At 50.7% G+C, this 14,410-nt stretch overlaps 1 protein-coding gene across 10 annotated transcripts in view; it reads right to left on the bottom strand.

The window, feature by feature from the left end:
* Positions 1-923: 923 nt before the first annotated feature.
* The window catches only part of RAI1 (retinoic acid induced 1), a 299,466-nt gene continuing 285,979 nt past the window's right edge, over positions 924-14,410 (bottom strand). For 9 of the 10 annotated variants that reach the window (XM_031938382.1, XM_031938413.1, XM_031938432.1 and 6 more), the window contains 2 exons: positions 10,885-10,978; positions 924-3,223 (listed from right to left, as the gene is read on the bottom strand). In XM_031938382.1, the coding sequence (XP_031794242.1) occupies positions 3,060-3,223; positions 10,885-10,978 (258 nt within the window). In that variant the 3' untranslated portion in view covers positions 924-3,059. Of the gene's footprint in view, positions 3,224-4,409; positions 4,460-10,884; positions 10,979-14,410 lie in introns of all 10 variants that reach the window. The other variant, XM_031938442.1, reaches the window with a different exon arrangement.

The following is a 14,410-nucleotide window of genomic DNA, read 5'->3' as shown; positions in this document are numbered from 1 at the left end:
AGAGTTTTGTACAGAAAATTAAAAGGAGAAATTATTTATAACTTGGGTTCGGTTTCTGAGTCGGACATATGCCTTGTAGTGGGAAGGGCCCTATAGGATGGCAGGCGCTGCACCGGGACATCTATCTCACAGGTCCGTTTTAGAGGATCATTGACTCTTGGAAGTGTAAGTGGATTAAAGGGAGTCAGAAAAGGCTCCTGGATCCTTTCAGCCTTCCCTAGTTCTTCAAAGAAATGTCCAAACTCCAGGGAAACGAACGCACCCCAGGAGACTTGTGTGTCCTCCATAGAGAAGGGGTCCTTGGGCTAGCTAGCTCTAAGGGCAGCCAGCGGAAGGAGGAGGGGGCAGGGGAGAGCCCCCGGTCTGGGTAGTGGGGAAACAGGCAAGGCTCCCCCTTCTGTTAGCAGTCCCCGCAGCTTTGTGTCCCCTTCCCCGGGTCCTCGGTTGGGCAGCAGGTGAACAAGAGCCGGCCTGGGGGGAGGGGGAGGCGGAGGCGCTCAGTTCTGGACGGCAGAAGGGGGCCAGGCTTTTCTGACTCACTGACCTAAGGAGGCTGGGGGGTGGAAGAAGCCGGGCGCAGGGCGAGGGGTTGCCCCCCTTGGGGCACCGGGGGGCCAGAGGTTTGTCGGAGGGGGCGGGGTGTCCCGTTTCCCGGTCCTAGATCTCCCCCAGCTGGAGCCCCCCACATTCGGGCGGGCATGGACTACGGAGGGGGTGGGGGCTGGGCGGGATCGCGACGCCTCTGGGCGGGCTCCCACGGCTCTCCCCTCCCCCGCCGGACGCTCGCGGGCAATGCCCTCGGGCCTCGGCACAGCCGCCGGGCCGGTGCCCACCAGGAAGAGCTCCTTTGTGCCCTCCCCCCACTTCTCTGCCCCGAAGGAGGGAGGAGAGAGGTTAGAGGCCACAACTCCATGCCCGAAGACTTCCAAAACAATTGTTGTATCTTTATTGACGGTTTTTTTAATGCAATGACCTGTTTTTTTTCTTTTTTTACTCTTAAGGAAAATAAACATCTTTTAGAAACAGCTCGTTAACACACAATCTTCAGTGTGAAGCAATATACTAATAAGAACACTAGTCTTAACATTTACAGTCTTCATATATATTATATATATGTATATGTATACATATATATACACTATATAATGAGGCAATATATAATACACACGGTTTACCATTTTACAGTCATATGTACATGATGCCACTAAGACGGTCGGGAGCTGAGTGGGGCGCCCCCCGGTGGCCCCGGAAGGCCACCTCCAGAGTCCAGAGTGAGCGGGCGGGCCGGGCTAAGCGGGGGCACGGACGGACGGACGGATGCAGTGGGCGGGGCTCGCGCGGCGGGGCTTCCTGCCTGGGCCGGTGGGGGGGGTCTCCGTGACGCGATGCCTGCTCCCCCGGCCCAGCTCCGGGGGGGGTAGGGGGGGCGTTGGGCAGGAGCCCGAGGACCGAGGTTGCTGCTTGCGGTGGAACCGATGTGGTGAACAAGAGCGAGCACGTCTCAGACATATATACATTATATATAACATATATATAGAACGGTACATATATATTGTATACACATGATATATCTGTTCTCCGGCCGCGGCCCCCGCCGGCCCCCCTCCCCCCCCCGCACGGGCCCTGGCCCGCGGACGCACGCGGGCGCCACACACGCACATGCGCAGAGAGCGCCGGCCGGCCCCCCTCCTGGCGGGCGGGGCGGGGCGGGGCGGGCACTGCCGGGGGAGGGGGCACAACACACAGGAGCCAGGCCGGGAGCGCGTCCGGGAGCGGGGGTCCCCGGGCACCTCGGGGAGGGGCGCCGGGGCGCGGGGGAGCGGCTGCACAGCTCTGCCCGGGCCGGGGCCCTCGGGAGGGACCGCGCAGAAATCGCCGAGTCCAGCCCCATCATTTTACAGATGAGGAAACCGAGTCAGATGGTCAGCAAAAGAGCAGGGTCTCTCATCAAGCCTCAGCGGGGAAGACTGACTAAAAGCGGATGCTCTCTTCCCTCCCCGAGGCCCCGGGAGAGCCGGAGGCCAGCCCCGCGGGCCGGTCACTGATCTGAAAGCGGGGGGCTGCGGCTCCGGCCCCTGCCCCCGGGCTTCTGCCAGGAACAGGGCTCTGCCCTGGGCTACTCCGAGGGCCCCGGGGGTTTCCAAAGACTTTACATTTCTTCAACTAAACTAACCTAACCAGGGTTTGCGCTGGGCATGCAAAAAGTCGCCTCCTACCCACCCCGCTCGCGCTCACGCCCCTTCCCCCACCGAACAGAAGCAGACACTTGGGCGGCCCCGATCCATCCTGCTGGGGCGCGGCGGGCAAGAAAGGGGAGGGACCGCGGGGACAGCAGTGATGGGGGACCCCCCACAACCTCCGAGAAATTACACGTGCCAGTCCGGCTCACACCAGCCTCTTCTTCCCTCCTCTTGCTTGCGGGTGGAGGAGGTGACGGAGGGAAGAGCGGACAGTCCCTTTAGGCCACTAGCTCCACATGCTGCACTGTCCCTCCGGCCACCCCCTCGGCTGGCCACGGTCTCTATTTCTCTAGGACTGAACGCGGGTGCAGCTTACCAAGCGGGAAGAGTCGGGCGCTTCTCCATCGAGGGCCAGTGGGACCCACGCTGGGCAGGGGCTGCAGTGCAGTTGGGCAGGGAGCAAAGGCAAAGTCAGACCTGGCCTCTCGGGCTCCAAGTACCAGGCCTTGCCCCCCAGGAGCCGGCAGGGTCAGGAGCGGGCAAGAGAGCGCTGGGAAAAGGATCTAAGCTTGACACAAAGCCCCCCCACTGCTGCACTCCCAGACCCTCTCCCCGCCCCCCCTTTCCTACCAACCTGTCCCGTGCAATCTCTCTGTCACCCGGTGAGAGAGGCCTAGAACCCTTCCCTACCAGGGGAGGGATATGGTGTAAGGATGTCTTGTCTGACGGATCCCAGATCCACAAATCCAGGGCCTGGATCCTACTGGTCAGCAAGCCTGGGTCAACTCTGAGGAGTGGTTCTTTGCAGGGAGGAGACCCAGGAGGTGGACGGGACTAGCCATAAGCAGATGAGAACATTCAGAAAGAAAGGGCCTCTGGTTAGGTCAGCAGATCAAGGGGGAGGAAGGGTCCTGTTCCTCTCTTCCTTGCCGGTCTGGGTGGTCCGGTCACAGCTCCAGGTGAGAAGTGGGCCCAGGCTTGGCGCCATCTCCTGTCCAGATGGAGGAGGTAAGACCCAGGAGGGTAGATTACAACAGCTGCCTCTGGAAGAAAAGCCACACCCAACATCAACAAGAGCACCACAGGGGGCTCCCAAGAGGGAGTCCCCGCCCCCCTCCCTGCCTCCCTGACCCCAAAATTTGCCTGGGCTGAGAGAGATTTCCCTTCCCGAGACCCTCCCCGGCCAAGCGCTCCCTTAAATCCTCACATCTGGCCGAGACCTCCCTTCCTCCCAACCCCATCCCCTGGGGAAGGAGCCCCCATGTTCCACGTCCCTGCCCCCCTGTCTGACCTCCTGCTGGGCCCTTGCAGACAGTTAGACGCGGCAATCGCCTTGTCTTCCTCCCCAGAGCTCACAGGGCCCAGCCCTGCCTCCCAGCTTCCCAGCCCTTTATCTCCGGGCCCCCTCCCCTCAGATTCGCCTGATTTATAAGGAAATACTCATGATCACTGTATGTCAGCCTGCCCTGATCTCTCTGATTAACTGCAAATAAGAAGACGTGCACACTGCCGTGGCTGCGGCAGGGAGGTGAGACAGGCCGAGACATCTCCGAGCCCTGGGAAAGCTAACGGGTCCCCGGGAGGAGGGACTGGCTGGGCCTGAGCTGGGGGGCAGAGCTCATTGGGAGGGGCCCCCCAGACAAGGGACGCTCCCCTCCCCGCTGCACAAGTTCTGCTGGAGGGTTCCAGGCCCTGGCAATGAACAGGAAATTCAAGCAGGATTTTTTCCTTCCTTTCCTTCTTCTGAAGGGTAATAAGCATGGGGGATAAGCTGCCAGGAGTAAAGGCCTCCGGGGAAGAGCACAAACAGGGAGGTTAGGAGGTACTTCTGAAGCAGGGAGGTAAATCTGAGGTCATCTGGGACCATTCAGGACCAGCTGGGCTTCCAGGGAACCGGTTCTGGTCCCAGCCAGGGAAACCCTAGGGAGGTCCCCTGATCTCTAGCCTGGGGGGGGGAGTACACCATCGTCCTCACCTATCCACTGGCAGGGTTCTGGCTGGGGGGGAGGGTTGTGCCCTGGACACACACTCCAAGTGCGGTCCATCTGTCATCAGTAGGAGGGCCCCGGAGAGGTGAAGTCACTTGGAGTATGTAGGAGAGGCAGGGGGAAGGGGGCAGGGAGCGGGAGGGCACTGAGAACACTGGGAGTGGGGGGTGCTGTCGGGCCATGGTGTGTTCCCCGACCCCCAGGGGGGTGAGAATCAAAAGGAGGAAGCCATTTCACATACCTTATGTTTAGGACATTTCAAAGAAAAGTTCTCTTCAACTAGAATGCAACCTAAGAGCAAAGAGAAGTGTCTATTGTAAGAACAGGGATAGAGAGGGGGGTGGGGGAGGGAGAGGTGCAGGGGAAAGCATAGGAGGTCTCTCTGAGCCTTCCGAGTCAATGTGCCATGAGCTAGGGGAGACAGGGCAGAAGGGAAGCTTCAAAACACTGTCACCAATCCTAAAAGTCCCTCCAACACTGGGAAAGGAAAGGGAAACCAATAGTTAGGGAACCTCCTCACCCCATCAGAGAGCTGACGGTGAAACCAGGATCACAAACGGCTTCCCCACGGGGAGGTCGTCAGGGTTTCCCGCTTTTACATTCTCAGTTTCTGCCCCTGGATTTCCTCTTTATTTCCTATTCATTTAATGTATACCAAAGAGTGTGTGTGTGTGTGTGTGTGGTGTAAGTCATTCTAGCACTTGGGCCTTGTGGTCCAGCCGGATGAGAAGGAGCTCTCATCTCCCCTCTCCCCCCTCAGCCCCGGCCCCCACTTCCAGCCGATCCTGGGAGAGGAAGTTACGGCTGCTTTCGTTTTCTTTCTTTCTTCCTCCCAGACAACACAAGTGGAGCGGGAGGCTGGAAACATTAAGTCTCTCCTGCATCAGGGAGGAGCACTAACCATTGGGACGCCCACTGGGCCATCTGTTTACAGTCTGTACATGGATCCAAGCTCACAAAAGACTCGGGCACTTAGAGCAGCCAGGCAGGAATGGGGCAAGGATCTCGCCCTTGGGCAATTGGACCTGCCGGGGCCTCCCCTGGGCCTGGCCACGGGATCCAGGAAAGGACCCTGCTGAGGGAAGGGGGCAGGGACCCCCACTGGGAAGGGATTTTGGTAGAACCCCCGAGGCTCATCCCAGCCCCTGCCCTCCCTCTGCCCCACTGGCTTCTCCCCTGGCCTGGCCCAGGGAAGGTCTGCCTGCTGCAGGCTCTCTGCAGCTACTCCAGGCCTCTGCTCTCCGAGGGGGTTACAAAGAGCATAGGCTACAGGGCAGGGGGGCAGGCAGCTGGCTCTCCGGGAGGAGATGAGGAGGAGCACAGAAGAGAAGGCAGAGAGACAGTGCTCCCTTGTGCTCTCCTTGCCTCACTGCTGCACTCTGCAATGCAAGCACCAATCCCCTGATAAAGCTTCACTGGAGCAAGTTCCTAAGCGGCTGCCCGCCACTGAGCCCGCTGGCAGTCTGCGGAAGCATCTGGAGCCCTTCTTGGAAGAATGTTTTTAAATGAATAAAAATAAGACATGAAATCATGGGGAAAGCAATCATCCTGAAAGAGCTGGGAGGCCCAGTGGATAGGGTGCTGGCCCTGGAGTCTGGAGGACCTGAGTTCAAATCTGCCCTTGAGCCTTCACACTTATTAACTGTGTGATCCTGGGCAAGACCCTTAATCCAGATCTCCTCACCAAAAAAACCTAAAATATTCTCCAAAAAGCAAGTTCATACACCATCTGAAACCTAAATCCAGGTTCAGAAACTAGAAAAACTAGAAGCTTTTTCTTATTTTCCTAAGGGAGAGGTTGCCTTTTGCACCTCTTAGGTAGACTGAGGCAAGACCCCAACCAGGGAGGACTGTGTCCTTTTCTCTACAGAAGCCTGCATCCCTGGTGAAGCAGCCTATCAGCAGCTCCTGCTTTCCTCCTCCAAACTTAGCTGGCCCCTGACAGCGGGTCTCTGGGACCTCCTCTGCCTGCTGACCACAGGTGCTGGGGTACACACCCAGGGCAGGGAGAAACACTGAGCTTGGACTTCTCCCCGCGCGAGCTCCGCGCACATGGAGCATTCCTCAGGTCTCCTGCTTCACTGCTCGGCTAGCACCACAGCGAACCCCTCTCAGTAGAGGAAATGGTTGCCAGGATAAATCTGCCACTTGACTATACTGTCCCCAAAAGAACCTGCCTTTAATTCCTGACTTTTTTTAAAAGGAAGGAAAAATCTTATTACTTTTCTTCTGACACCAACTATTCCACAGTCCTGTTTATAATGTTCATGAATCCCAAATTAAGATAAGGCAGCAACTCAAAAATTGGCCTGCAAGAGGCAGGAAGAATGTGCTAAGAGATGATGTTGAACTCACTTGTGATCTTATTATTATAATTATTTTTATTTCTTTCCCTGCAGGCTTAAGCAGGGTATTATTTCTATTAATTGAATTCTGCAAAATCTTTCCTCCACCACTATGGAAGGCAAGAAATAACATTAGGAGGGACTTCAAAAGTTTACAGGCCCAATGTTCTGTCTCTGTTTCTCTCTCAGTCTTCCATGCTCACAAACACAATGCTAACACTTTCACAGATAGAGCATGTTATGGTCAGATGCAGAAGACTTCAGCCTTCAGTAGTACCTAACCAAAAGGGTTTGACTAAACCCTTATCACTTTAATACTCTAAAACAGGAGGTTCTTAACCTTCCACTGTGTAAACTTGTTTTAAAAATATATTTTTTAATTAACTATATTTCAACATTACTTAATTTATTTTATGTGTTCAGCAACAGTCTTCTGAGAAAGGGCCATCAGACAGCCCAAGAGTTTGTGACACCCCAAAGGCTGAGGAAGCTAGTTCTGAATACAAGCCCAAGAGATAACAGGAGAGAGGACAGGAAGAGCAAGTGTGGTAGAATGGAATCATAGGCCCAAGTTCCAGATCCACAGCCTGTATCTTCAGGAACATAACCCCAGGCATAACTAAAGAAGGGGGACTAGAAGTCGACTTCCAGTAAGGAACATTTTAGGGCACCAAAAGTATTATTCTGAGGGCACTTTCTCTTCTCCTCCCCCAGACCCAGTTACCACCTCAGGCCTCATCATTAGGCACACCTCCTTCCTCACCATCCCCTACCCCCAGGCCCCAGGTGTGAACTCAGGCCAAGTCACTTGGCTTCTCAGCCTCCGGGGTCTTCAGCTGTAAGAGTTGTACTACCTCCTTCACACAGGAATACTGTGAGGAAATATGTTGTATGTCCCCAGTGAACCAAGACTACCCAAATGGTTCTCTGGATTTCTGATAGGTAAATCTTTGTGAGTTAGATCCTTTTTCTCCTCCCCTCAATTTTTTCTATTTTATAAATCTTTGGTTAATGTTATTCATTCAAGGTAAGGTTTACATAGTGGTAGTGGTGGCACATTATGGGGGAGAAAAAAGGTATTTTGCAGGCTCAAGATCTTAAAGGTAATCAATTAGTCTCTGGTTCACTTATCATCAGGACACCAGAATCCAGCTAAAACTTTTGAAATTTTCCCCTTTAAACCTTTCCACAACAGTTGGGTGTATATATGTGTATGTCTATACATACACACATATACACATAGATAATATATATATATATATACCCACATATATAAATATATAGTATTATATGTTTTATACTTATACATACATATATATATATATATATATATATATATATATATATATATAACATCTAAAAGCATCTTTTTTTCCAGAGAAACCTGGGGAAGACTTATATGAACTGATGCAGAACAAAATGAGCAGAGCCAGGAGAACAATTTATACAAGGACAACAATGTAAAAATTAAACAACTCTGACAGACTTAAGAACTCTGATTAATTCAGTGACCCACCATAATTCTGGAAGACTCAATGATCAAACATGCTACGGACTTCCAGAGAGAAAGAGGATGAGCTTGGAGTACAGACTAAATTTTGTGTTGGGTTTTGTTTGTTTGTTTGTTTGTAGTTTGTTTTGGGGTTTTTTGGACATGACAATGCTAGAATTTGTTTTGCTGGATTATATATGTTTGTAACAAATTTTTCTTTCATTTTCAAGAGCAATTGGGAGGGAGAGAGTATGGAATAGGAGAGAGTATAGGTGGGTTTTTTAATTAAATTAAAATTTTAATTTGAAGAAAGAGGAAAAAAGCACCACCTTCAGCTCTGCTGGGTCAGTGGTTATTTCATCTTTTTAGAATCTGCTTTCTAGATGATGACCTGGGGTAAGAGGGAATAGATTTTATAGGCTATGATTCCCAGAAGCTCTGGGGCTGAGGAAAGTATTCCACCCTATGAGTCAGGAGGGGGTCACTATGGCATGTGAGTCCAACTCTTAACTTGAATGAATCATAGTAAAACTACTGAAGATTAGTAGAATCTTGCACGTCATGAAGTCAATTCAGCAATTTTCTCTTATGTTACTTAGATTCTCAAACAAGGTCATCCTTAGGCTCAGACCTAGGAAGACCTGAGTTGCTGGGCAGTGATTTAAGAGAGCAACAGCCCCTCATTTGTTACCTAAATGAAAGACTCGCATAGACACCCTCAATTCTCCCGCTGGTCGCAGGGCAAGTCTTAGTCTTGTCCCATACCCTCTCCTACACAACTATCTCGGGATTCACTAGTGTCTCCAGGGGTCAGTGGAAACTGGCTGATTTTGTCCCTATTTTAAAAGTTCTCGGGGGCGGTGGGGGGGATGTGCAGCGGCGTAGGAGAGTTTCCTCGCCCCAGCCCTCAACCTCCAAAGGACATCCCCTCGCACACATCTCTAAAGACAACCCCAGGCTCAGCAACCCAGCTCTCTCACTAAGCACTAACATCCAGGGAATGTGCCAGCAAAATGTCAACACTCCAAGCCCGGCTCACCGAGGGGAGCCCATGGGCCGGACGCCAGTCCAGGACAAAGCGGAGAGAGAGGGAAGAGACTCTTTCCTGAAGACGGCCAAAACGCCCCAGTTGAGCGCAGCGCTGACAGTAGCCAGAGGCAAAGGCCAGGGAGCAGGGCTACCCCGGAGCGGTCACCAGTGGGCAGGTCCCCCACAGCCCGTGACCGCAGTGCAACAAGGCAGGCCCCTCCTATCAGCGCACCAGATATGTCATGAATGTTGACTTCCAGAAGGGTGTCCGTGTGAGACAGACGTCTGCTGACAGCTCTCTGAGAATCACGAGCCACAGTCTGGCTTTCCTATTACACGGACACTTGAGGCTACTGGACCTTCCACGTGGGCCCGGCCCACATCTGGAGCCGCTTGCATCCACCATCACCCCTTAGTCAGAACCTGAGGCTGAAGGATCTCTGCTGGCCAGAGGGCCCCAACCTTCCATAAGAGGAAAGCAATTTCTCGCTACTCTGCGGACCCTGCACCTGAGAAGGAGCAGAGTTGGAAGCGTGTCAACCCATTTCCTTGTCGACAGATGAATTCCTCATCTGTCAAGCTCAGCTGGGGAGAGAGGGGAGAGCCCCGAGGATGGGGACTGCCTACCGACCAGGGTCTCAGGATCCCTAGGCTACCGACTGCCAAGATTCAGTAGCTTCTGACTCGGGTAATCCCTGACAGGAGGCTGTGCAGGACATAGCAGTCGCTGACCCTCCGACACAGCCATAACTCTCCAGTCGTTTGGGGCGTTCTCAGCCTGAGGCCCCGAGTAGCTTACAGTTTCAGAGTTTCAGAGACACAAAACACCAGGGAACACAACACGACCAAGCCGCCCGTGTAACCGGGCCACGCAGAGCCACGTGCTGCTACAAGGAGGTTTAACCTGCTTTTCTGTCTTGGCTCTCCCTTCCTGACTGACGACCAGCTGCTCTGCCTTTTTGTTTTATGGGGTGATAAAGAACCAGGTGCCCCATTGCCGGACTCTGGCAGCCTGGAATTGGAGTTCTGCACTTGATTTTGGGTGGCTTGTACTGCGGTTTGTATGGTTCATATGGTGGAAAGGGGTAACCTTACATGTAAGCAGAGCAGAAAAACCCATCTATGCTGCTGTTGCCTAAATTATGACATTAGTGTTCCCTTGGGCATTCCTGCTCCCATCAGTCCTTTTAAAATGAAAATTCTGGGGGAGGACTGATGCATTTATGGCATCTAGTTTTTTCCAGGTGATCAAGAATGATCACTTAGGCTCTGATGGGAGCACTGATGGATGCTGAGAGGAGAAAAGAGAGTAAAGATTAACTATCCACTCCACAATTTTACTGAGGCTCAACTCTAGGGTTGAGGAAAGGCTTCTCATCTTATCAGACAATGGGGGAAGAGGTTGTGGGAATGGGCTAAGGAAAGATAAGGATTAAGGTAGAACTGGATGGCCTCCGAGGTCCCTTCCAACTTAGAAATTCTTTGATTGAAAGCAAGAGGCTCTAGGGAAAGGACAAGGCCTAAAAACTGATTGTGAGAAGGAGCAAGGTCTTGGACATTGAAATAATGGGAAGGAGGGCAGGAACAACCAAAGATTCAAAAATGAGAACTGGGACTATTAACGTTCTCAAAGGTCTAAGGATCAAAACACAGGAATGTCTGGAAGGAGAAGAAAGCCAATGTGCTATTATAGGGTAAAAGGTTGGGGTAGCCCAAGGAGACACCTGAAATGGTGACCATTTATTCTTCTTCCTCTCCCCCCATTACACATACACACACACACACACCCTCCCTTGGTTCCCAGAGTAATATGAAGGGCAACAAGAAGTCCTGGCCCCACAGTCCCTTACCTGTGTCACTGGCACATGCGTAGTGGTAGGTTTGAGGGCATCCTTTGTGGCAGCAGCCAAGGGTGGCACCTACTTGCTGACAGCTGGAACATCTCTTTACATCCATGAAAGAGGGGTAGCAGTAGAAAGGAAAAAAAGAAAAGGAATTCAGTGGCATGCAAAAATCCAAATTTCTTGTGGGTCAATCAGTTGGCTATAATTTGGATCAACCAAATAGACTCTCTTTCTGGGGTAGCCATTAGTTTTCCTGGATTATTTTCTTTCTCCAAAGTGAATAGAGTGAAATCTGCATTCAAATCCTTTCTCTGACTCTCACCCAGATATATGGCCATGGACAAATCTCTTAATTTTTCTGAGCCTCAATTTACTCAGGGAATAACAATGCTTGCGGGTTGCTCCCTCACAGGGTGATTATAAAGTCCAAATGAAATAATAAAGATAAAATATTTTGCAACCTTTAAAGTATCCTATGACTCCATTATAATTTTAACAATCAAACCTAGATAATTCTGGGAGATTATCTTTCAAAATTATTCAAAAGTTCAGGAGACTAAACCTCCAGATAAGTAGTCCACGTAGCTGAGGTCCTTGGGGCTTCCTCTCACTCCTCAAAAGTTCCATAATTACAAGATCCCTCACAGTCAGTCACCAGGCAGCTGTCCTTAGGGAACACATGATATTCTCATGGCCACTCCCTTAGGCCACATATTTATGTGGGCCGGTGTGGGTTTTTATTTTTCCTTCATGCCTTATTCCTGATTTCTTCTTCTGGACTCTATGGATTTTTCAAAATTGTCCTGGAAGATTCCTAGGAAGGGTCCAATTCATCTTGAATCTAACCTATCCTTCAGGACTATACAGAGAAGCCAGGCCTTTCCCTTTCAACCTGAAAATGAGTCACGGACCCAGAGTCCATGCTCAGAGCCCCTGAGAAGAATCACAAGTCTCAAATGTTTCTTGCTGAAACAAGAGCATCTCCCTGAAGGAGCCTTTAATTATCAAGAGACAGAGAGCTCTTGTGAGTGACCAGAGGAAGGACAAAGGCCATTTACCCCCATGGCTTCATCCTGCTCCCTCCCAGGAGGGAGGCTAATTGCCAGTGAAGCATCTCCCTATCCTGGGGCTGCTTACTCATACATCTGGATGGCTGTCCACCTGACGTATGTCTCTGGGGCATTAATCTTTCTCTCTCTCTTTCATCTCCCGACACTGTCTGGAACACAGCCTGCGTCATCGGGAAGGAATAGGGTATCTAATTGGGAATTAGCTAGAGAGCAGCCGCAATCAGTTTTGTTGCCTAGATGGAGCTCTTGGCTGGCAGTGGATTCTGTCTCCTTCCTGATAATGGCCCAAATTTGAGTGGGCTGATTTCCCTAACCTGACCAGACCCTTAGTCAAAAGGTCAGACCAGAACACATCATTCCCAAGGGTCTATAGCTACTGTATTCTATGGCAAAATGTCCCCTCTCTAAAAAATGATTTTGAATTAAAGGCTGATCCTGTGAAGACAAAATGTCTGTGTGAACGTTGTAAACACCATGTGTATAAAAGCTATCCGGGGTGAACTGAAAGTTGCCTTTATGTCTAACATTCAAATGTTTATTGTTGGGGGGGGGGGAACCCTGAATGGAGATAATATATATTCTTTCCAAGTGAGTGTGCTCATGAGGAGGAAAGATGACATAGAGAGGAACGAGAATAGAACAGACACCCGGAATTAACTATTGCAAGGTATAGTGGATAGAGCCGTACTGCCAAACCACTAGTTGGTGAAGGTATCTCTCTCTCTCTCTTTTTCTCTTCATCTCTTTATCTATATTTACATCCATATCTAGTTAGCTATCTATCTAACTGTATAAGAGGGAATGGTTCAGAGGCATACCAACTGACCAAAGTGAGGTGAGGGAGCTGACTATTGGGATAACAGTTTACATCAGAAACCAATGGAAGTAAATCTAGGACCTGCCCCTAGAGACCAAAGGGCTGGAGGGAAGAAGAGTGGATCTACCACGAATTATAATTTCATTTGTCAAAACCTAATAGGCTCAAAGATCTTGGGACTGAATGGAATTGTCTCATTGCTTTATACTTCTGCACAGTATGAATATAAAGCTACATTTTAGAAACCAACTCGAGACAGTGAAATGTGGAATGATGGGGAAAGTTTTAGATTGAGGAGCAAAGGATGTGAGTTCTAATTCTAGCTCAGCCATTAATTAGTTCACTCTGTGACTTTGGACAGGTCACTTTATTTCATGTATCAAGTGAGGGGTTGGGTGGTCTGGTGGAATGAACTCACTCATTTGGAATGAGTTAAAATCTTGGCCTGGTCCCACTATATGACCTCAGGCTACTCCTTAAAGTCTCTGGGTTGTGTTTTCATTTGTAAAGAGAGACAAAGTTTGGGTTAGCTCTCCAAGGGTCTTTCCAGATCAAAATCTATGAACTTGAAATATTTTCCAAGATACCTTCAGTTTTAATACTCTGTGATTCTACTGCTATATGTAGAATGAACTTCAAGATTGCCCCAACATGCTGTAGCAAAGTTTTATTATGCATTTGAACTGATGGGTGCTGGGCTGTGGGAAGAGATGCTGTCCTGGGGGAGGAGGGCTCTTTGACAGAGCCTAGTCTTGAGTGGTGATGGCCTATTGTTCATCTGAGAAATACCCATCACTGGCAAGAGATGACAATGCCCCATTTGTACACAAAAGGCAAAGTGAGCCCCAGGTTGTTAAGGCATCAGATGCCCACCTGCCCAATAGAGCCAGTGAACTTTTCTGGGAATCAACCTTCTGGCGTTTCTGGAAGGGAGATGTGCCACGATCCTTGCACACTTGCCAGGATATGAAAAGGGAAAGGCAGAATTGAGTCCGTTAGCAAAATTTCCTTTCCATAGAAAGAGGGAGGAAGGGGGAAGGTGGTAGGTTCAGGACAATCATCAAAAGTGGTTCCTTAGGAAAGGTAAGTAATGAAATAAAAATAGATGCTGGGGGAAGGCTGGAACTGGGGTATATTCTGCCAACCAACGCCCGCCCATGTCTCTGTCAGCTCTTTCCCCAGAGCATCACCCAGGGAACCCAGCTGAGACTGAACCAGACTTTGTTGCTCGGCAGGCTCCTTAGATACTGCCCAAGCCACCTGGAGTGATGACACTGGTTTAGTGGGGGTCGATTTGGTTCACAGGTAAGCATCCTCTTGGCGTCTTAACAAGAAACTGTTCCTGCCGAGATGCTGTTCTTGACTTACTAGCTCCTTTCTCCCCATGCCATCCCCAGCTCAGAAGAGACACCAGATCTTTCCTTCAGGGGAATGAGGGCAAACCAAAAAACGGGAAGGAAAAATGCTTGTTCGCCTCTGTTCTTGACTCTCAGCTGAGCAGGGGGGCAGAAGAGGGGCAGCATCTGACATTGGATAGGAAGGCAGCCCAGCTTTGGAACTATGGGGAGAAGGGAAAGTCCCCACAGCTTAATTTCCATAGACGGAAGAAAACAAAGGCAGGATCAAATATGCAAGAGATAGTGGG

The sequence above is a fragment of the Sarcophilus harrisii genome, chromosome 1 (assembly GCF_902635505.1).
Source record: "Sarcophilus harrisii chromosome 1, mSarHar1.11, whole genome shotgun sequence".
In the NCBI taxonomy this organism is placed as follows: domain Eukaryota; kingdom Metazoa; phylum Chordata; class Mammalia; order Dasyuromorphia; family Dasyuridae; genus Sarcophilus; species Sarcophilus harrisii.
This window is presented reverse-complemented; position numbering and strand designations above follow the sequence as displayed.